Genomic DNA, 22393 nt, shown 5'->3' on the forward strand with positions numbered 1-22393 from the left:
CCGGTATTACGTGATATTCACCGAAACCCTTCCGGTGACCCTGAAACGCTTCCGGATCCTCTAGGAACTACTTGAAATATTAATGAAACAACTCCACAAATATATTATCATCGCTCGTGCCCTACTAACACTCAGAAGATCGTTGTTGCCTTAAGCTTGTGACCCCCTAGGTTCAGTAACTCATAGACTACATGAACAAAACACCTTCGTTCAATGACCGATAGCGGGACCGCGAACGTTCATATCGATTCTGATGAGCACGCAAATGATATACATGTGAACCTTTGGTTATCATGTGATGTTCCCTTTGCTTGACGATACTTTAGAAAACCTAGGATGCATCGGTATCCTCTTGAGTTGACACATGCTCATTATACTAAAATACTCGTTACCGGTTTTATTTTTCTTTCTCGTTGTTGTGTTTCGGCATCCCCATGACGTGGTCACCTTTGTCTGGCCGGACAATGATGGATGCCGTCACATCGAGAGGTCCTAAGAATAGCTCTCCATCATCGAAGGAGCAATCCCACTCTCGAGCTATCTAGTCCCTTGTCAAACTTTCCGATGAACCTGTAAATGTCATTATAATCACCGTGCTACAGGTGACTTTTGAGCAACCCCCAAGTCCATCATACAGTAAGAAGTGACTACAATACTCTCATGGTTTAAGGAGGAAATCTACATGTTAACACTCCGTGTTATTACAATTGATTACAGACGATATTTCCTCAATTCATAACAAACAAGTTTGGGCCGATTCAATATGGTCGTTCTTCCAACATCATAATCTCAAAGTTGTCTAGGATGACCATCGTTGCACTTAACGATATCCTAAGATTCGGAAAACCTGACCTCCAACAACACTTGAGCTAGTCATAGAAGCGAGACTAGGAACCTTTATTTTGTCCGTTTATCATTTCACACGTGCATATGAGTTTTCCACAGAACCACATATTCCAGGATCATAGCAGTTATAGCATGAAATATAAACTCTTAATTATGAACATGGAAATATAATGATACAATATTATTGCCTCCAGGGCATATTTCCAACAGCTTCTGTACCTGTAGTTTTTTCTTAGTAAAGGAAATGTTTTGTTGCCTTCCTGGCATACATTCTCAAGTTGTTACAAAGCCAAGTGCCAGAAAGACAATAAAATGAAATAGGTTTGTTAAACAACCAAAGATGCGTAGTCTTCAAGTACCACATAAGTGACCGAAGACAAATAGAGTGACAAACTGTTTGCAGATTATCCACTTCTAGTTCTAGGTCATCACTCTCAAAAGTCTCTCTTCTCCTTGTAGGTGTAGGCTCTAGCGAAGCAAATGTAGAGTGCGAGCTCTGCCGCACTGAGGCCGGCAAGCAGCCAATAGAAGTAGTCGAGGTGGGCTCGGTTGAGGTTGTTAGAGAACCAGCTATCGCCACCGCCTTTGCGTGTGATGCGGTCAATGAGTGAGATGAGAGTGCCGCTGATGAAGCCACCGATGCCAATCACACTGCAGTAGAGCGCTATGCCAAGGCTACGAAGCTCGCTGGGCATCTGGTCATAAAAGAACTCTTGCATCCCAACTATTACGAACACGTCCGCCACCCCGACCATCACGTACTGCGGCACCAGCCATGACCAACTCATTGGGACCGTCGCCTCGGTGTCTTCAACCAGGTTGTGCTCACGTGCCATCTCTAGCCTCTGGGTCTCCACCAATGCCGCCACACACATGGCGGCAAGTGACACGGCCATGCCTGTGCCTACTCGTTGAAGTTGTGTCAGCCCGGACGGAGTGCCCGTCAGACAACGTAGGGCCGGCACTAGAACACGATCATAAAAGGGAACGAACAACAAGACAGATGCTGGCCAAAACGTTTGCAACATGGCCGGTGGCAGCTCTAGGCTACCAAAGATATGGCAATCTAGGGTGTGGCCCTGCTTGTTAAAAAGTGTCGTGATCTGCACGAACACCACACCATATGCTAGACATGCAACCCAGATCGGCAGTAGCCGTAGGACGCCGCGAGCCTCCTCCAAGTTGCTTGTGGCGTCTTCATCTTCATGCATGTGTCTTTTAGCATGGAAGGAGAAACCTGAGTTTCTGGCAAGCGTGATGAGACTACACCCGAGACGGATAAAGGGGCTGCCGGAGCCAACGATGGATGCGTGGAGGCGATAGGTGGGAATACCAACGAGGAAGATGACAAAGGCACAAATCATGACGGTGCAGAGCATGCCAAAACAAATTCCCCAACCAAGATTCTCCTGGATGTAGCTGACGACAATAATGGCGACAGCGATACCAATGGCTATGGAGAAGTGCCACCAATTGAAGGAGCTACGGGCGGCACACTCCCTGGGGTGGTCGGCGTCGAATTGATCGGCGGCAAATGCAAGTCCGCATGGCTTGTCGGCACCCTGTGCGAGGGCAATGAGATAGAGGGAGACATAAAAGAAGGCCACCTGCGGCGACATAGGGTTAGAAGAAGAGTCGCTGTCGAGGGTCGATGATGGTCGCTGGGTCAGGAGTGTGGATGCTAGAGTGATCATGCCATAACCCTGCATGTACATGAGTAGTTATTTCTTGTGAGTGTTTGTAGAAAACATGGTCTCGTAGCACTCCCTAATGTGCAATGAACGTGCCACCAACCATATTAAAAGATAGGACACATAATCTGAAAGTACACCTATATATTATGTAGCAAAATCTCCATTTAGAAATCTAGGGAAATAATTCAAGTGTTATTAGCAAAGGAAGAAGAGAGCATGGAATTAACATTATCTATAAATGTGGGATCTTTTACTAATATTGTGATTATTAATATGTAGTACTTATCCTACAAAGTCCTCCACACATTTACATTTAGTTGGGTAACTAGGGAAAAATAAGTCAAGCCATAATTGTACTACCTCCAGTCCACAAAATTATGATGTTTTGGGCATAGTGTTGTTCCAAAACTAAATCTTGAACCGTCAATTATTGTTTACAGTATGTGAGTACTAGTGTTAGTGTGGTTGTACAAATTAGAAAATACTATTTGAGTACTACTTCAGTCTCCGGAGATAATTGATAGTTGCAAACTTTTAATAACAGGTGTACTTGATTTTTATTGTTTTGAATTATGACTGTATAAACAAAACATGAAGAAGAATGGTACATTTGAGAGATAACATATTTTGTATTTTCAATTATAGCAACATGACCAGTGTGGGCGATCAACAGAGACTCTTCCGCGACAACAAGATAAACTGGTTTGTACTCCTCCTTACTCTAGTGTCGTCAATTATTGTCCTACTGTTTAAAACCTCACAAGCATGATCGCAAATGCCGGCACCCCTACCGACGACGAGGTATCCTTCTTCAATATCTTCGTGGCCTCAACGAGCAGCTAGACAACAACATCTCCATCCTCATACCTTTTATGGACCCATTCCTAATGTTTGCTCGCAGACCCTCGCTGATGAATGTCAAGGAGATGAAGAAAATAGACCACCAGCACGCTCTTCACAAGTGCACCTGTCCGGCGGTTTTCCTCGTGGTGCCAACCCTGTTCCTTTTTACATGACAAAATTCTGACCAACCCTCTATGATCAATTGCACAAAGAGAACAAGAAGAGCAAGGGTGACACCAACAACCGTGTCGGACAATCATGATCGGTAACATGGGCAGGTTCGAGGGAACTCACCCGCACAGCCACAACTTGGGGCATGGTGCACCTCAGCAACACGCCGTTTGTGCCATCCCATCATAAGGCAGTTACCCAAGCGTTGTGCACGCCACCTCTGGCATCACATCTAGTTGGCTCATGGGACTCGACAACATTCATGATCTAGTTCAATACGATGGCATTGCATCTAGCACCGTCCGACAAATGGTACATGAACATCAGCGCCTATTCGTACTTGGCATCCAAGTGTATATACTCACCACCTGAGTGTGCGGGTCTTTACTTGCCATTCAGGCCGTAGAGACGAATAAGCATCATTTTTACTGGTGAGTTGTTTGTGATTAATCTAGTTGTATCCTACATGTGCGATGTACATGTGTCAACTGACATACCAAAATCTAGCACAAATAGTTTGAAAATATTTTGAATTACGGTATGCATACATCCAAATGTAAAAATATACCGATATATATCTTGGAGCAAACTGCACAACTGTTATTCTGGAGAAATAATTTAAGCCTTATGAAGAGGAGAACATGCAAGTAATACAGATATTCTAGACCATATTATTCGAGGGGCAATCATTACTTAATTTTGGAACTAGAGTAGGTAAGATGTTCCCGCAAGAAAAAAACGAGTATGGTGTTATTTCAGTGGCATTTAAGAGAATTTCATACTACTGTACACATTTTGAAGTAAGTTCAACCTATCATTAATTACACAACTAGCTCAACCTAGACACATCATCCACAGCAAAAATATTGTACACTTGCGTATCGTCCTCGACATGGATGTCACAGTGAAATGTACCAGGCTTGAGATCGACTTACAGCTCCACTGATTGCGCTCACGGACAAGATTTTAAAGCAATGAGTTTGACGTGACAAGGCCATGACCTACTCTACTGTTGGCTGCTCGTGCGTTGCGTCAAAATTAAGACAAGTCTTAAGAAACCAACAGTTGGATGGATGACCATTAGAGGTAGTCCTTGTCAAACATGTACCTTTTTTTTAGGCACGTCAAACATGTACCTGATTCTAATGTTTAAAGAAACGGACGTGCTAAAACTCAGCTAGCTGAGTTTTTCTTAGGTCCCATTCACGGTCACGATCGTCCGATTAGATTGGTGCTGTTGTCGACAGAATTTTCAAGCGTGGCGCATTATATGTTTTTCTCCATGCTTGTTGGATTTCGGGCTTCGCCGCTGGTTGTTTCTTTTCTATGGAGCGAGTAGCGTTTCTGCGTTTGTTGGGCTACGTTGCAAGTTAGTTTTTTCTTATCGATTTGTGTTTTTACGTGAGGATTATTTACTAAAAAATAGAACCTGAGGTTTTTATTTTTGGTTATTTATGTTTACTCTTTCTTTATTTATTTCTATTATTATTATTATTATTAATTTATTTTTATTTTATACATTTTATTTGTCAAATATTTTTGTTATGCCTTTTTCATGCATTGCTTTTACGCTAGGGCTTCAACTTTTTTGGCAACCAACAATACTATTCCTATCAGCAATTAAGTTTACATCATCAAATTTTTAATGTCGCCAAAGTTTTTCAACTCGAGGTCGTAACTGCATGTTTTAAAATGGAGCCGCAACTACAATTTTTCAAATCGGGTTGCAACTGCAATTTTTAAATGTGAATGCAAGAAAAAGTTTTTAAGTTGCAGTTGCAAATTTTAAAAAGAATTCAAAACCATAAGTTTTCAAGTCGGGTCACGACTGCAAGTTTTTAAAAGGTTGCAATTGCAAGTTTTTAAATGGGTCGCAATTCAATCTTTTCAAGTCGGTTTGCAACTGTAAGATTCTAGATGAGGTTGCAACTGTGAGGTTTCAAAAATGGATCGCAACAGCAACTTACCAAATGTAGCCGCAACTAGAAGCTTTCAAGTTAGGATTCTAACTGCATGTTTTGAAATGGGGCTGCTATTGCAGGTTTTCAAATCGAGACGCAACTACATGAATTGAGTCTTAACTATAAGTTTTCAAATGGGGTCGCAACAGCATGTATTCAAAAAGGGTCGCAATTGCTGGTTTTCAACTGAGTCGCAACTATAAGTTTTCAAGCGGGGTCACAATTGTATGTTTTCAAATGGGTGACAAATGCAAGTTTTCAAGTGGGATTGTAAATGGAAGTATTAAAATGGGTCATAACTGCAAGTTTTCAAGTGAGGTCGCAATTGCAGGTTTTCAAGATAGGTTACACTGCAAGTTTTCAAGTGAGGTCGCAACTGCACATTTTTGAATGGATCGCAACTACAATTTTTCAAGTGGGGTCACAACTGCACGTTCGGAAATGGGTTACAACTGCATGTTTCTAAGTGGGGCCACAATTGCGCGTTTTCAAATAGGGTCGAAAATTCAAGTTTTTCAAGTGGGGTCGCAATTGCAAATTTTTCACTGGGTCGCAACTGCAAGTTTTCAAGCTGGATTGCAACTGGAAGTTTTCAAATGGTGTCACAACTACATGTTTTCAAATGAGTTCGCAAGTACAAGTTTCAAGTTGGGCCGCACCTTTTTTTTCTTCTAAAATATTGTTACTACTCATTGTCCTGTAGGGTCGATTTTACCTTCTCAATGAGTCTCTTTTCTCATGTCAAAATCACGTGACAAGCCATCTAGAAAGTATTTTTTTTTGTCTCCATTACATAGCTAATAGAATTCTAGACCAACCTAACTAAAAAGTCAACGAATGAAAAATCCAGCTCTCTTCGAGTGGGTAAAAAAAACACACAATGTCTTAAGTCGCCTATAATTCCGCGTATATTTCATGTGCCTGCTGATTATTAAAAGGGAGGAAATTAGTCCCGTGAGGTAGATGCTTCTACTGTATATTGTGCCTGGGCCGTCCTCTCCTAATATGCCCTCGATAAGATACACTGGGTTCCTTCGGATTCCATTGTTCTGAGGCATGTCCAGCTCGCTCCAGAACTTGTCAAACAATAGAAGCGACACGTCGCAACCCTTTGGTACATAGTATTGGTGGTTACATATCCATGGAACCGCCCATCTAAGTTGGCTGAGATTTTATTATGTCTAAATAAATTCGAAAAGTGAAACTTGTACTTTTCAACAGACTCTACTGAAGTTGCATCTAATATAAATCAACTTGGACATAATGGAATTCTAGTTAACTTAGGATTAACAAAAGCATATGTTCGGACATAATCACGATCCTCCTGAAATTAACTTTTGGATGACCTTAGAGACCAAAAGGCCCCCATAATACAACCAGCATCCTGCCCAGCTTAACCAAACTGAAAAAAAACAAATATGTAGTGCCAAGCGCACAACAATCATCGGCAACAACACTCATGGTCGGTAACATTGGCAGGTTTGAAGGCCCTCGCCCACACGGGCACGACATGGTGCACCTCAGCATCACGCCCTCTGGGCCATCCCATCATAAGGCAGTTACCCAAGCGTTGGACACACCACCTCAATATGATGACATTATCGTTCGCCCCCACCTCGTCTCGGTCAGATCCAATCTCGCCGGACTGCGACCTGGGCGGATCCCTGGGCTCCGTGGAGTTCATCCCCGACTCGCAACCGCCCGCGGCGTCGGGCGGGGGACTACAGACCTATCAGTCTCATCCACGCCATCGCCAAAATAATCGCCAAGGTCCTTTCACTTCGGCTTGCTCCTCATATGGATCACCTCATCTCCAACGCGCAAAGTGCTTTCATAAAGAGGCGCAACATACATGACAATTTCATGTGCGTTCGGAATTTTGCTAGGAGGTTGCACAAGTGCAAGACACCTCCTCTGCTCTTCAAGCTGGACATAACAAAAAGCCTTTGACTCCGTCAAGTGGGGCTACCTTTTAGATCTCCTCCAGCAGATGGGGTTCCCGGATAGGTTCCGGGCTTGGATTGCCGCGCTCCTATCCTCGTCCTCATCGCGTATTCTCCTGAATGGGATCCCCGGCCCTCCCATTAAGCACCTGAAGGGGCTCAGACAGGGGGACCCTTGTTCCCCGCTGCTTTTCGTCATCGCGATTGACCCGCTGCATAAGATTCTGGACCTGGCAACTCGGGAAGGCCTCCTACGCAAGATCCATGGGCGGGGCCCCACGGTCAGAACCTCCCTTTACGCGGATGATGCCGTCGTCTTCCTTGCCCCCATCAAAAGGGACGTTGACAATCTTGCTTCCATCTTACGAGGCTTTGAGGAGGTGACAGGCCTATGCACCAACTTTCAGAAAAGCTCTGTTGTGCCAATTCGATGCAACCATCGTAATCTTGGGCACGGTCTTCAGAATTTGCCGGCAGCTCGGGCTTCTTTCCCGGTGAAATATTTAGACTTGCCTCTCTTAGTGTGGCAGCTTAGAAAGGTGGATTTCCAATACCTCGAGGACAAGGCGGCGGGCAAATTGGCCACTTGGGATGGCCAAAATATCACCACCATCGGCCGCACGACGCTTGTCAAGTCGGTCATCTCATCCCAAGCGGTATTCTCAATCACGCCTCTCATCGTGCCGCCGGGCACGCTCAACAATCTGAATAAGTTGGAGCGGGCCTTTCTATGGTCCGGCACGGACAAGACAACGGGAGCCAAGTGCAAAGTCAATTGGAAAACAGTTTGTAAGCCAAAGGAGTATGGGGGTCTAGGGGTGCTTAACACTGACAATTTCTCACGGGCGTTACGTCTCCAGTGGCTGTGGTATGAGTGAAAGGAGCCCCAAAAGCCTTGGATGGGTTTTGGAAACCCTTGCACTGACGAGGATCTCGAGTTCTTCTACGCTTCTACAACTATCACCGTGGGGGATGGTGCAAAAACGCCATTCTGGGGCTCTCCTTGGCTTTTTGGGCGGAAGCCCAAGGATATTGCACCATTAATCTTTGAGGCCTCGACGAGAAAGAATTGGAAGGTGCGTGAAGCCCTCGATGGCCTCCCTCACCATGCTCACCTCGTGGACCGTCTGGAACGAGCAAAATGCTAGAGTTTTTCGACACAAATTTGCGCCACCCCTTGTCCTCCTCCAAACCATCATTGAGGAGGCAAAGTTATGGGTTGCCGATGGCGCCAAGAAGTTAGGGACTATTATGTTGTGTGAGTAATTATCATGCCGTTTGTATGGGTGTCCTGTAACACTCTAAACTCTTTTCTCCCCTTACTTAATAGATGAGGCAAATCTTATGCCTCCGATTTCGGAAAAAAATATGGTGACATTACATCCACTACTGTCCGGCAAATCTTACATGAACATCGGCGCCTACACGTACTTGGCTCCAAGCCTTGTATACTCACCACTTGAGTGAGCGGGTCTTTACCTGCCATTCAGGACTGTAGAGACGAATAAGCGTCATTTTTTACTCTTGAATTGTTTGTGGTTGATCTAGTTGTAATCCTACATATCCTATGTACGAGTGTCAACTGACATAGGAAAATCTAGCACAAATAATTTAAAACTATTTTGAACTACGGTATGCATTCTTCCAAATGTAAAAATTTATTGATATATAAGGAAAGCGGAGAGCATGCAAGCAGTACAGACAATCTAGACCATGTTATTCAAGGGTCAATCATCGCTTAATTTAGGAGTAAGTAAGGTGTTATTCCAGTGACATTTAAGATAAGTTCATACACATTTTGGACTTGGAGTAACGTTTGACCTGTCGTTAATTACAGAACTATAGCTCAACTTAAACACATCATCCCAAGCAGAATTTTTTTTCTCGAATACGCATAGCACAAATATTGTACACTTCCCAATTGTCAACATCGATGTCACAGTGAAACGTACCAGCCATGAGATCCACCTACAGTTCCACTGATTGCACTCACGGACTAGATTTTAAAGCAATGAGTTTGACGTGACAAGGCCGTGGCCTACTCTACTGTAGAGTGCTTGTCCGTTGCGTCAAAATTAAGACAAGTCTTAAGAAACCAACAGTTTGATGGATGGCCCCTAGAGGTAGGCCTTGTCAAACATGTACCTGATCCTAGGTTTAAAATTTTCTATATATATTATCAAGGCGGGGTTACTTTTTTAACGCGAGTGGACATTTCCGTTGAATACAAGATTAGTGGGGCGACTATTAATCTTAAAACTAGAAGGGTTGGACGTGATTTTCTACGCCGTTGAAGTTGCTGGGTTTTCATAAATTTTCTACTCCATGGGTTTCAAAATATATGGTGTATTAGTCTCCGAAAAGTCAAACCTATTTAAGCTTGACTAATTTTGTAGACAAATATATCAATACCCATAATATCTAATTGGTATCATTAGATCCGCCGTGAAATGAATTTTCATATTTTATTTATTAAGTATTGTGGATGTCGATATTTTCAGCTCTAAACATGATCAAAGTTAAATAAATTTGACTTTTTAGAAACAAATACACCTTATATTTTGAAACTAAGGGAGTATTTGGTTTGGTGAATTGGGGAGATGATGAAGTGTGTTTTCTTTTTACTTATAATGTGATCTTTTGGTGGCCCTTACGCGAGGTGATTATGTGTTATCTATTAATCAACTCATACAATGTGGAGAAATTTTCTACATCGGTGCCTGCATATATTATATTGATGTTACAATATCACATATTGGTGTTTCTTTTTTCTAGGTGATGACAGATTGCACGGAACCAACATGTTTTTATAGGCCCGTTGTTGTCGATTGGTTTGAAAATTCGTTGGCCTTGTCAAAATGTTGAACCAAATCCGAAATCGAATACATCATTTGAACGAGAGTGCTCCAAAATTGGGGACCATAGTGAACTAAAAGAATTACTGCTGCTACAGTCCAATATATTGGCATTTTTTTCTAGGTGGTGAGAGTGTGCGCGGGACTGATATTTTCTTATGGGCCGATTGTTGTCAATTAATTTTTAAAAATTGTTGATTAGACCAAAATTACGGAGCATATTGAATTAAAAAATTGAATGAGAGAGCTTTTCTTGAGAAAAAATATCGTTCACCCGGTCAAAATTTGGTGAAATCTTAATTACTTATGAAGCCTTAAAAATTAGGGGCATAGTGTATTTAATTATCTTTTTCTGTGGAATATGGGTAGAGACTTTGTGTGAGTTTTTGTGTGTGGTGATGTGCATGACATTATGCCTTGTGCATACCCCTAAAAAAAGACTATGTGTTGCGAACCAACCTGTGGTTGGGTGGTTAGGAGGTTAGTGATATCCCCATTCCATCAGAGTTCAAATCCTGGTGCTCGTCCTAGATTTATTTCAAGATATTCAGCAATGCACGTTCAATGGGAGGAGATGTTTCTGTTGACTACAAGGCGTCGATGGTGACATCGCCAATCTCATGATAATATGCCGGCTAGTCTCTCGAAGGTGCTCATAGGGTAGGGTCTACATATATATTCATAGAGATGAGTGTATGCACGTATATACGAGCGTCTGCGTCTAATTGGGCTCAAGCAGCAATCAGGACGAGTCTAACCAAAAAAGATGGCATAGAGATTAATTTCCTTAATTATTACCAGGACGTAGAGGGTGCAGGCGAGGATGATGGACCAGTAGCGCCCCAGCCAGGAGTCGGCGACGAAGGCGCCCAGCAGCGGCATGAGCCTGGCCGTCCCCGTCCAGACGTTCACCGCCGCGGCCGCCTCCGCGTTGGAGTGGCCGAGCGGCCCTGTCATGTACGTGATCAAGTTCGCCGACACGCCGTAGTAGACGAAACTGCCGGCGCCCTCCACCACTGTGTACGCGGTATGCACCGCTACCTTGTTAGCCATCTCGGATATTAATCTGGATCGAGTAAAGAGCTAGCTCTAGGACATGCAGTGCATACCGGCGACGAAGATGGCGGAGCGCCAACCGCCAGAGGTGGCGCGGTAGACGGGGCGGCCGCGGAAGTCGGAGACTCCGGCCAGCGGCTCCTCCTTGCCCTGGAGAAAGGGAGCCTCGGCGTCCACCACTGCCATTTCCTAGCTTGATTTGCAAATTTAGCTTAAGCCTTGTTAGCGATATATATCATCGTGGGTGGTTTGTTCCTGTCAAGGAGCAGTTCATGTTGCCGGACGGACTAGGCCGCTGTGACTGTGATGCTGCACTCTACTAGCTAGTGCTTGTGTATCGGCACCATGCCGGTACGTACTTGCTCCGTTTTCATCCACACAAATACTCTCGCGTCTCCATCCATCGCTCAGAGACAGCTTGCTTCTCATGTCATCCATCCCTCGATTTTTTGTCAGAAAAGACCACATACACTCTCGCATTGACAGAAAGGACCATCTGCTCATCGTATTGACAGAAAAGACCAGCTATGCTGTGACGGCAGATCTGGCAGCCGACATGTGGCACCTGCCGCCACAGCCGATGGCGGCCAGGCCTGCCGCCACAATACACGGCGGCAGCCAATGCATCACAAGGATCCGGCCGAGCGAACGGAACGGAAGGGTGTTGATGGGCTGGGTTGTGCGCATGCATGCATGCATGCAAGTGCACGCACAAGCACTGCCTCCTCGTTAGACACGCGCAAGCCTGCATGCATGGAAGAGCGGCCACGCACAGCTAGCACATAGTGAGGCGAGGTTTGCCCAAAACATTTGTCTCTCGTCAGTTTGATGCATGTCGCTGAACGTGGGTCACGCGCACGCACAGGGTCACACGCACCAGCCAGTACTTGCCGCCACAGGGCATGGCGGCTGGGCCCACCAGCGCCCCTACATTCTGTTCCCTCGGCCAGTTCCCTGTGATGCACAGGCTGCCGCCATGCGCTGTGGAGGCAGGACCGGCCGCCGCAGGCTATGGCGGCATGTGACACGTGTTGGCTGCCAGATCTGCCTTCATGATGCAAGGGGTCTGTTTTGTCAATACGACGAGTAGGTGGTCTTTTTTGTCAATACGAAAATGTTGGTGATCTTTTCTGACGAAAATTCCCATCCCTCAGACGTGTCGATATATTACTCTGTGCCTTCTCTCTAAAAAAAGAAGATAGATTACTCGGTGAAACAGTGCATGAAAAGACAGAAATCAAATATAAGCTATTCTCGCCATATGTGAACAGTAGTTATTCTTCCCCTCCTAAAAAAGGTTATTCTGCACGTCCTTATTTAGCACCAGATTTTACATCACATGAATTTTATCTTAGTTGTAAGTCAAGATAAATGCAAGCAAATGTATATACTAGATATAATTTTTTTTTATACTGACGTAAAATTGCAAACCAAAGACACCACATAAAATATGCATATAAACGTAATTTGTGTGGGTATGACTCGTATCTTGAGTTTCTTACAACGATTTTTGAGTTGTAAGTCGACATGAAGCACAAGTAACCTATGTATACTAACCATAAATTATGGATGTGATGGCTTAAGAAAACCATGGGTGCAAAATACTTCCTCTCTTTTTTTAGTTTGCATATAACTTTGTGGGTTTTTCCCCTAATACTTTGTGTCTTCCTATTTTCCTACCGACTCTTTTCAAGTTTGCCTCTAAAATTCTGTTTTCCATGCAACCTCTCGTAATTAGTTATATGCCATGGGAGGAGACCCAATCAAACATGGTGCATTTAGAGTGTGTGCAATTGTGCTATCTTAGAAGTACCACACACGATAAATGTTGAGGTGGAGGAGAGAGAAATTATTTGTAGTGACTTGTCTTCTCTTAGTTAAGAGATAATCTCTTAGCATGAGATCTCTAATCACATATTTAGGTATCCTATATACATAAGAAGTTTATATATTGTTATTAGATAGCACTAAGGGAGAATACATGTATTTTTATTTCCATCTCTAAATTATTGAAAATTAAGATATGGCTTCTTTATCAAACACTATACATTCCCTTGTTGGGGGCACAAGATTTTAGAACCATATACAAGAAGCAAAAATTTGTCCACGCGAGGGTGTTAAGAGCATGGATAATCTAGGTGCAAATGTTTGCCCCGTTTTGCTTGATCACCACCTACCTATGCACATATGGGCCCTCGATGTATAGACGGCGATCAACTTGTTGTTGACCATTTCCCTCGTGATTCCTTAGTCAAAATGTTTACTGGCTACCAGTTCAAAGAACAAGTTTACTGGTTAACGTGTTACCGTCATAGTTATAGACCAAGGTGGTGGCCGCTGTCTGGAAATTTCAGCCATTTTATTTTCCAACGCTCGAATTCATACGACTTACACGTTTATTCATTGAGCTACAAACTTACGGTAGGTTTTGCTACGGAATTTACTTACAGGGTTACGTGTATGGCCACGGAGAAATCAGTGGAAGTCTTCTATAAGTTTAGCATATTGGATGCATTAAAGACTTGATGTGAATGTTCACGGTGCACAAATAAGGAGCAGGCTAACATATCACTGCAAGTGCTGGGTGATAAACCGAAAGCTGGCCAGCTAGATAACTGCTCCAACATCATTGGAACAGTCCCAAATTAAGAAAAACAGACCACGACCGGTCTTGCCGACTATTCCCATCATACACTACTTCAGATATGCAAAATAAATAATCTCTCTCTCTCTCTCTCTCTCTCTCTCTCTCTACACTACTACACCAAATAAGCCTCATGAACTTCTTTATAAAATACTTCCTCCGTGTTTTGCAAGCTGTTTTAACTTGCAAAACGATCTCTATGAAGTTGATGAAATTTAAACAAGTTTGACTTAAGACAAACTTAAATCTTTAATTATGTTGGAACGGAGGGCCTATATAATATTCGATCGAGTAAGCCGCCAGCTCTGGCACATGTAGTGCATCACGGACGACGAAGAGGGTGCAGCGAGGTGGCGCGCGGCCGTGGAAATGGGAGAGGCCGGCGTCCATGATTGTCATCTCCTAGCTTTCTTCCTCAGAGCTTGTTCGCCGTATATCTTATCGTGTGGATCCAAGATAACTGCCGGTTGGCAGATCCTTGTCACGGAGCAGTTCGGGTTGCTAGTTGGACTAGATCGCTTCGACGACGACGACGCGCTATACTGATACCTAGTGCTTGTGTGCACAGTTTCAATGCTCCATCACACTACTGGGAAAAGGCATGTTAGTGGTGCACCAGTTTTGCCTATTAATGGCGCACTATTGGTGCGCTACTAGCATCACGCCATTAAAATTAAATTTTAATGGCGCATCACTGGTGCGCCATTAGTATACCAGATACTAATGGCGCACCTGTAGTGCATCATTAGTATGCCTAGAGGTGCGTCATTACTATCTGATTTATTAATGGTGCACCACATAGAAGTGCGCCATTAGTAATAATATTTTTTCAAAAAAAATTATTTTTTTAAAAAATTCTTAATCACGGGTCACTATGGATTAATCTTGGGTCAATATGCTTAATCTCAGGTCAAATCGCACTCCATGGTCAATATGCTTAATCTCACTTCACAAGCACTTGTTGATATATCTAGCATATCAATCCTATTAAACCTTGTTGATGTTTAGGACTTTGTTCATGTTCATGAGTGTGATGAAATTTTAAAAAAAATATTTCAAACTTCCGTTCATATTACATATCATATTTTGAAAAAAAATCCCCAAAAAAATCGGAACTAATTTTTTTTTCTGTTACTAGTGGCGCACCTAGCATACGGTGCGCCACTAGTAAGTTTGAATTTTTTTGATTTTTTTGCCTCCGGATCTTAAAAGCCCCGTAACTTTTTTTCTGTTAGGTTTTTAAGGATTTTGAAAATGTTTAATTGTTAAATTCGGATGTAACTTTTCGAGTAGATGATTTTTCATATATAAAACTTTTTAATCCGAGTTCGTATGCAAAAGTTATGCCCATTTTACAAATTTTAGAGAGATTTTGCAAATAAAGTCAAAATTCATATCTGTAAATTTTCCTAACAAGTAGACCACATATCACATGGGAAACTTATTTTCTTTTATTTTTTTGACATTTCCATCATTTTTTTTATTTTTTTAAACTGAAAAGGCGGTCCAGGGGGGAGGGGGTGCATTCGGTGGAATTTTTGGTCAAAGCTTAGTAATGGCGCATTATCCACTGGTGCGCCATTACTAGTTTTGAAAAAATAAATAAATAAAAATTTGAAAAAAATTTACTAGTGGCGCACCGTGGACGTGGTGCGTCATTACTAGTTTAACTAGTAATGACGCACTATCCACTGGTGCGCCATTACTAGTTTTGAAAAAAAATGAAAAAAAAAATTGTTACTAATGGCGCATCGTGGATGTGGTGCGCCATTAGTATTTGGACATTAATGACGCACCAACACATGGTGCGCCATTAGTATATACTAATGGCGCATCACATGTCTGATGCACCATTAGTTGCCATATCATCTATAGCCCTTTTCCTAGTAGTGTCAGCATTAGATATTTATTTGCTCCTTTTCATCCACGCATATTTTCATGTTGTAGTCATCCCGTCACTCAGGCTCATAGATTCCTTTGTCATCTAGCTACTCAGACGTATCGATAAATTACTCTGCGCAAGAATGCACATCAAAATACAGAGAGATCTGGATTTTAGAACCATATATGTGGGAATAAATGGGATTTTGGAACCTCTAGAAATAGGCTTTCGTCCCGCTTTATAAATGAAGCAAAGAGCCATACAAGATGTTTTATAGTTACCAAAGCAACTAATACGGCTGGGGCAGGAGCACGGTCAAGCCCAATGAAAGCATAAAATAAATAGGGGGAAAAGGCTACCTAGTGGTAATAGGCACAGCGGCACTACGAGGAGGAAAGACGGAGAGTTGTAGCCAGAAGACGAAACTGCTCCACAGACGATGTTTCTGCCCGACCTATGCACGACCTGAAAATCCAGCGGTCGGTACCCTGCTTATCATGCGCATGTTCGGTTGGATTTATGTGTCGTGTGTGCATCGTCTGAATTGTGTCGTCCGCATAGCACAGCTGGCCAGAAGAGCATCGAGCATGAGTCCAAGACGACCGCGGTCCCGCTCTCAACATAACGGGTGCAAGTGTTGTAAGAAAGCAAGGAATTTCAAAAGAGCCAGTGGCCTGCCGCGGGAAGACCCTCTCAATCATCATTTTGTTACGCATCGTCCATAAGGTTCATGACATCGCCATAAATATAAGCCAGAATAGGCAGCGTTGTTTCCCGGGGTGGGTAGCCCTTGCTTCTAGAAACTTCACAAGGTATAGGGCCTCCCAATTAGGCCCCAGTGCCTCACGGACAAAACTCCAGAAGGCCTCGGTCACAATGCATGAGAACAAAATGTGGGCTCCGATATCCGAGACATCACACACGGGACACAAGACATTCCCCGGCCCATGCCGCTTAGGCACCTCCGTCCATAGGGTAAGAGGTCACACAGCAATTGCCACACGAAGTTCTTGATCTTCAGGGGCAACGGGGCCTTCCACAGAGGTGCAGTCCACAGAATGGTTAGCATACGACATAACGCCTGGTGTGGCAAGCTCACCGAGAAAGCATCCGAAGGAACAAGACTCCAAGATACGGTATCCGGATAATTCGGCAACACCAGGTGCCAGGCGTCCAGTTCCGTCCCCGGCGGACGTCGGGCACTTTTTGGCTCGTGTCCCCATACGGGTCGTTCTGGGTTCGTGTGCGAGTCATGCATGAGTCGGTGGTTTTGCCTTGTTTTCGATGGCGCGCGTCTAGTTCCGTCTTTGGCAGACGTCAGACACTTTTTTGCCTGTGTTCCAGTACGACCCATTATGGGTCCATCTACTCATCCGTGTAAGAGTCCTGGACGAGTCGGTGGTTTTGCCTTGTTTTGCATGACGCGTGTCCAGTGAAAGCTGCCCACAATCTAGCCCACTCCACATTCTCCACCTGCCCAAATGAGCGTCAGAATAAGATGTCCCAATTTCCATTCTGGGCGACCTAGGAGACTAATAGCAACGGATCAACCCAAATAGCACACAAGCTACGGAAGTCCAACCGATGTGGCATGCCAGCCACCCAGGGATCTTGCCATAATAGGGTTCCTTCTTCATTACCTATCGAAAAGGCGACCCCGAGGCGAATAGCGTGCTTGATCAATTTCTAGAATTGAGAACCATCCGAGCATGAGCACTCTAGGAGGGGCTCACCCGTAGTTACTTAGCCTGCAGAAGCTGCAGCCACATGCCCCTGTCCCTCACATGATCCGCCAAAACCATCGCAGCATGATGGCTACGTTCATGCGACCAGAGGCGATGATGCCTAACCCACCATGATCATTAGGCATATAGATGTCCACCCACTTGATCATATGGTATTTCTGGCGTCCGTCCACTGCCTGCCAGAAGAATCTAGCCAGATCATTATCAAATGCAGTATGCCCGCCCTCCAAAAGGATATACAATCCATCATATACATGGGGAGAAAGGTTGGCGCTAATAAGGATAGATTTACTTCCCTTCAAGGTAACCCGTCCACACCACGGTGATCCCCTTGGAGGTACTCCCCTTGGATTTTGGAACCATATAGAAGAAACAAAAACTTGTACACAGTTGGGTGATCAACTTACTGGTTACTCTTAGCCTGCTCAAGTTACACCCTCCTATTACAAAATTGAGATAAGATTGTATGCAAAATTTGAATTTTGCATAGAATCAGATTGATAAGGGATAAGATAGTTCAACCAACTAGAATTAGTTTCCTTTTCTCAGTGGCAATTGATACCCATTCAATCAAGATACTTGGATACTTTTATAATTGTGTGAATATAAAAATTGTATGCATAGTTTAAATTTTTTAACCAACTCAGATGGATAAGGGATGAAATAGTTTAGTCAACTACAATTAGTTATTTTCAAGTCGACATTGATGGTTGTTGGATCAAGTGATTTGGATACATCTATGATGTGACGACGACCCGATCTTTCGATAAGAGTGGGGATAACTATTAATTTGGTGGATTTTGACCTTACGATCCGGCTATACCATACCCGGCGATACGTCTCGACAGTCGCTAACCAATCTCCGATGGTTATTGACCTTGGCGTAGGCACGATCAACCTGAACAACGAGGTTCGAGTTCCTGCAAACAACCGAAGAACCAGCAAGAACAAAAGTGAACTGCAATCTGATTTCGCGAATGAAAAATTGAGCACACGAAACAAGGCAGTAGTCCTACACGTCTCATACCTACAAATTGTAGCGATGGATAGACAATATAATAAAACCCGAGTATAAACCCTAACATATATACTAAGTCTATACCTAATAATAAAGAGGCTATTGCTTCTAGGTACATCACGAAAATTGCCCCTGAAGTTGCAAAATATTACCCACCAATGCCACCTATAAGTGATAAAAAAAATTCCCCAAGGGCATGCCCCGTCTAGGCCAGCCCACGTAGGAGGGCCCTCCTATGCCGCGCTCTGCGCGCTGGCTGAAGACGTAGTGTGCTAATTTGGACCGGGCCATGTCCGGACGGCCAATTTTTGTAATTTCGTTTCTTATTATTTATTTTTATTTTCAGTTTTCATTTAGTTCTACTTTAAATTATTTGGTACTTCAAAAAAGTTCCAAAAGTTAAAAAAATGATAATTTTGAAATATAATATTTACAAAATCATAAAATGTTTGTGATTAAAAAAATATTTAAGACTTTGTAAAACAATGTTCGCTTATTAAAAAAATGTTCAAAATTTCAAAAACAAATGTTCGGGTAAAAAATGTTCATCATTATTTAAAAAGTTCTTTTATGAAAAAATGTTAATGAAATGGAACAAAATTTTGCCAATTCAGAAAATGTCATGAATAGAAAAATATCCTAAATATTCAGAATCTGTTTGTGACTTATAAAATAGTTTATTCATTCATAAAATGTTCGTTGATTCAAAAAATGATCACGCATTTCTAAAAATATGCATTAATTTTTTTTCCAAATTTCAAAAGTTGTTCCACCAATTTCCAAAAATTGTTCGTTGATTCTAGAAATGCTCGCCGATTCAACAAAATTGTTTCGAAATATTCACAATTAAAAAATTATTTGCAAAAGTATAAATTGTTCATGAATTCTAAAAATGTTCTTGATTTTAGAAAAAAAATATATTATAAAAATGTTCATGAATTTAAAATTTTCACGGTTTCAAATATGTGCACGATGTCCGGCACAGTCGGTTTGCTGTACGTCTGTACATATGTTCCTTGGCTGCTACGATAGCCAGTGCTAGGCCAACGTCTTGTTCTCATGTTGGACTTATCATGGTGAGAAAAAAATAGAGATTTCCTATTTGACGTGTGTTGAGTCAAACTGCCGGCACTTCGGACGCATCCTATTTGGCGCTGCAGGCGCCCGGTAATGTCTATTTTGCAAACGGGCGCCTGCAGCGCCCTGCACTGGGCCGGTCCGTTATGCTGTACTTTGTTCCGCAAAAAATAAGCGCCTTGTCAAACTCAAACAACAGACCTTCCTTTTCCTTTTTCTTTCTCTCGTTTTTCTGTCTTCCATTTTTTGTTTTCTGTTTTTTTGTTTTCTTCTTCTTCCTAGTTTCTTTCCCTCATCGATTTTGCTTTTTCTTTAATATGTGAACTTTTTAAAAATTTGATGAACTTTTCTTTTCAAAATCTATGAACTTTTTTCTATTTTTCGTGAAGTATTTTCAAAAATTGAAGATTTTGTTTCAAATTGGATGAACTTTTTTTAAAATTCGATGATCGTTTTTTCAAAATCTTTGAACTGTTTTCAAATTCATTATTTTTTTTCAAATTGGATGAGCTATTTTCAAAAAATGTTGAACTTTTTTTATTTTTGTGAACTTTCTTCAATTTTTTTGATCTTTTTTCAAATTGGTAAACTTTTTTAAAAACAATTGATGAACATTTTTCAAAATTTGGTGAACTATTTTCTAAAATTGATGAACTTTTTCTTGAATAGGACAACGTTTTTATGCATTTTCATGAACTTTTTCTGAAATTTGTGAAGTTTCATTTTTGTTAAAGAAAATCATATATGAGTGGCTATGAAAGTTTTTCTAGTGTTAGTGCTGCATTTTGTTAGTTGCAAATATATGCCCTAATGGTTAGCTGAACACATGTAGGTAGTGCAGGTCACAAGTTCTTCATATACAAAATACGTATAAGTTAGTGTAGTACTAATAGAAGCATTAAATACTACGGTTACCATGCGAGTTATGTTGGCGCAGTGGTTGTTATATTTTTCGCGGATATTTTTCGAGGATAGTTTTTCTATTCGTGTCTGCGTTTTTGAAGTAGCTGCTGGGCCGGCCCGCTAGGCGGCGCATGCGGGTGCCAGGAGGCTAGGGAGCAACTAGTTAACTAGCACTCCTTCGGGAGCCTCGTAACAATCAGCGCCACTTGGCGCATTCTCAGCCATTCGCCACGTGTCGTGCTCTGGACACTCTCTCCGGATTTTATTTTTTATTTTTCTGTACATGTTTTTGGTTTTTTAAATGGTTTTTTCCTGGGTTTTTTCGACCTTTTGGTTTCTCCCGGTCTTCCTTAACTTTTCGATAAAAAAATTCAAAAAACAATTTGCACAAAAAAACGCTTTTTCTTTTTTCTTCCTTTCGCAAAAGTCACGGCTTTTTTTCGCGAGAGGCACGGCTGTGCTTTAGCGAGAGTCACGGCCGTGCCTTTTGAAAACGGAAAAAAACGCATTTTCTGTTTTTTTTTCTTTCGCGAGAGTCACGGTTTTGTTACCGCGAGAGGCTCGGTTGTGCTTTCGCGAGAGTCACGGCCGTGCCTCTCGGAAAGGGAAAAATAAAACGCGTTTTCTGTTTTTTTTTCTTTAGCGAGAGTCACGGTTTTGCTTCCGCAAGAGGCACGGTTGTGCTTTCGTGAGAGCCACAACCGTGCCTCTCGGAAAGAGAAAAAAATACATGTTTTCTTTTTTTCGCGAGAGTCACGGTTTTGTTTCCGCGAGAGGCACGGTTGTGCTTTCGCGAGAGTCACGACCGTGCCTCTCGGAAAAGGAAAAACAAAACGTGTTTTCTGTTTTGTTTCCGCGAGAGTCACGGTTTTGCTTCCGCGAGATGCACGGTTGTGCTTTTGCGAGAGTCACGACCGTGCCTCTCAGAAAGGAAAAAAAATACGCGTTTTCTGTTTTTTTTCTTTCGCGAGAGTCACGGTTTTGCTTCTACGAGAGGCACGGTTGTGCTTTCACGAGAGTCACGGCCGTGCCTCTCGGAAACGAAAAAAACGTGTTTTCTATTTTTTTTTCTTCCACGAGAGTTACGGTTTTGTTTTCACAAGAGTCACGGGTGTGATTTCGCGAGAAGCACGGGCGTGCCTCTTTCGAAAAAGGAAAAAAACCATGCTCCCGGTTCAATTTTTCCGTCCGCTTTTTTTGTGAAAAAAAGTTCATCAAAACCTATCAATATGGTATCTAGTTTTGTAGATCTCGACGCGAGAAATCCAATGATGAAAACGGTTCGAGATTTGGACGCACGGTTTAAAAATTAAAACGTTTTGAATAAACGGATCTACGAAAAAAGGGAAAGTCCCAGATTGCGACAAGTGGCGCGCTGCATGTGCGCCATTTGTCGCAATCTGAGAAAGTTGAGTGTTCTTTACAACGAGTACTCCTTAGTTAGTGATTTTGAGGAGGCTAAGCGGCGCCGAATGCGTCGAGTATGAGCTCGCGGCACATAATCCTGTTTTGGGAACCTTCTAGAACGTTTCCTCAACCGTATTTTTTTCTTTTCCCGGTTTTCCTCTTTACTTCTGTTTTTTATTATTTTTTTATTTTTAATTTCTTTTTTCCTTTTTCTTCTTTTCTTTTTGTGTTTTCTGTTTCTTTGTTTTTTTCCAAGTTTACTTTTTCTTTTTTAAAAAAATGTTCATCTTTTCGGATCTATCATCAAGAAATAACTCAGTTGGAGTTTTTTTTTTTGCTATATTTGAT

The 22393-nt window shown here is 42.4% G+C and overlaps 1 protein-coding gene across 1 annotated transcript; it reads right to left on the reverse strand.

Annotated features, from left to right (window-relative positions):
* Positions 1–996: 996 nt before the first annotated feature.
* On the reverse strand, positions 997–11592 carry LOC119357258 (protein NRT1/ PTR FAMILY 5.10-like). The gene is made up of 3 exons (XM_037624252.1): positions 11423–11592; positions 11112–11329; positions 997–2549 (listed from the first exon to the last, which is right to left on the reverse strand). Exons 1-3 carry the CDS (start codon positions 11553–11555, stop codon positions 1281–1283), a joined length of 1620 nt encoding a protein of 539 aa, XP_037480149.1. The 5' UTR covers positions 11556–11592; the 3' UTR covers positions 997–1280.
* Between the last annotated feature and the right edge of the window lie 10801 nt (positions 11593–22393).

Source organism: Triticum dicoccoides, chromosome 2A, assembly GCF_002162155.2.
Source record: "Triticum dicoccoides isolate Atlit2015 ecotype Zavitan chromosome 2A, WEW_v2.0, whole genome shotgun sequence".
Classification (NCBI taxonomy): domain Eukaryota; kingdom Viridiplantae; phylum Streptophyta; class Magnoliopsida; order Poales; family Poaceae; genus Triticum; species Triticum dicoccoides.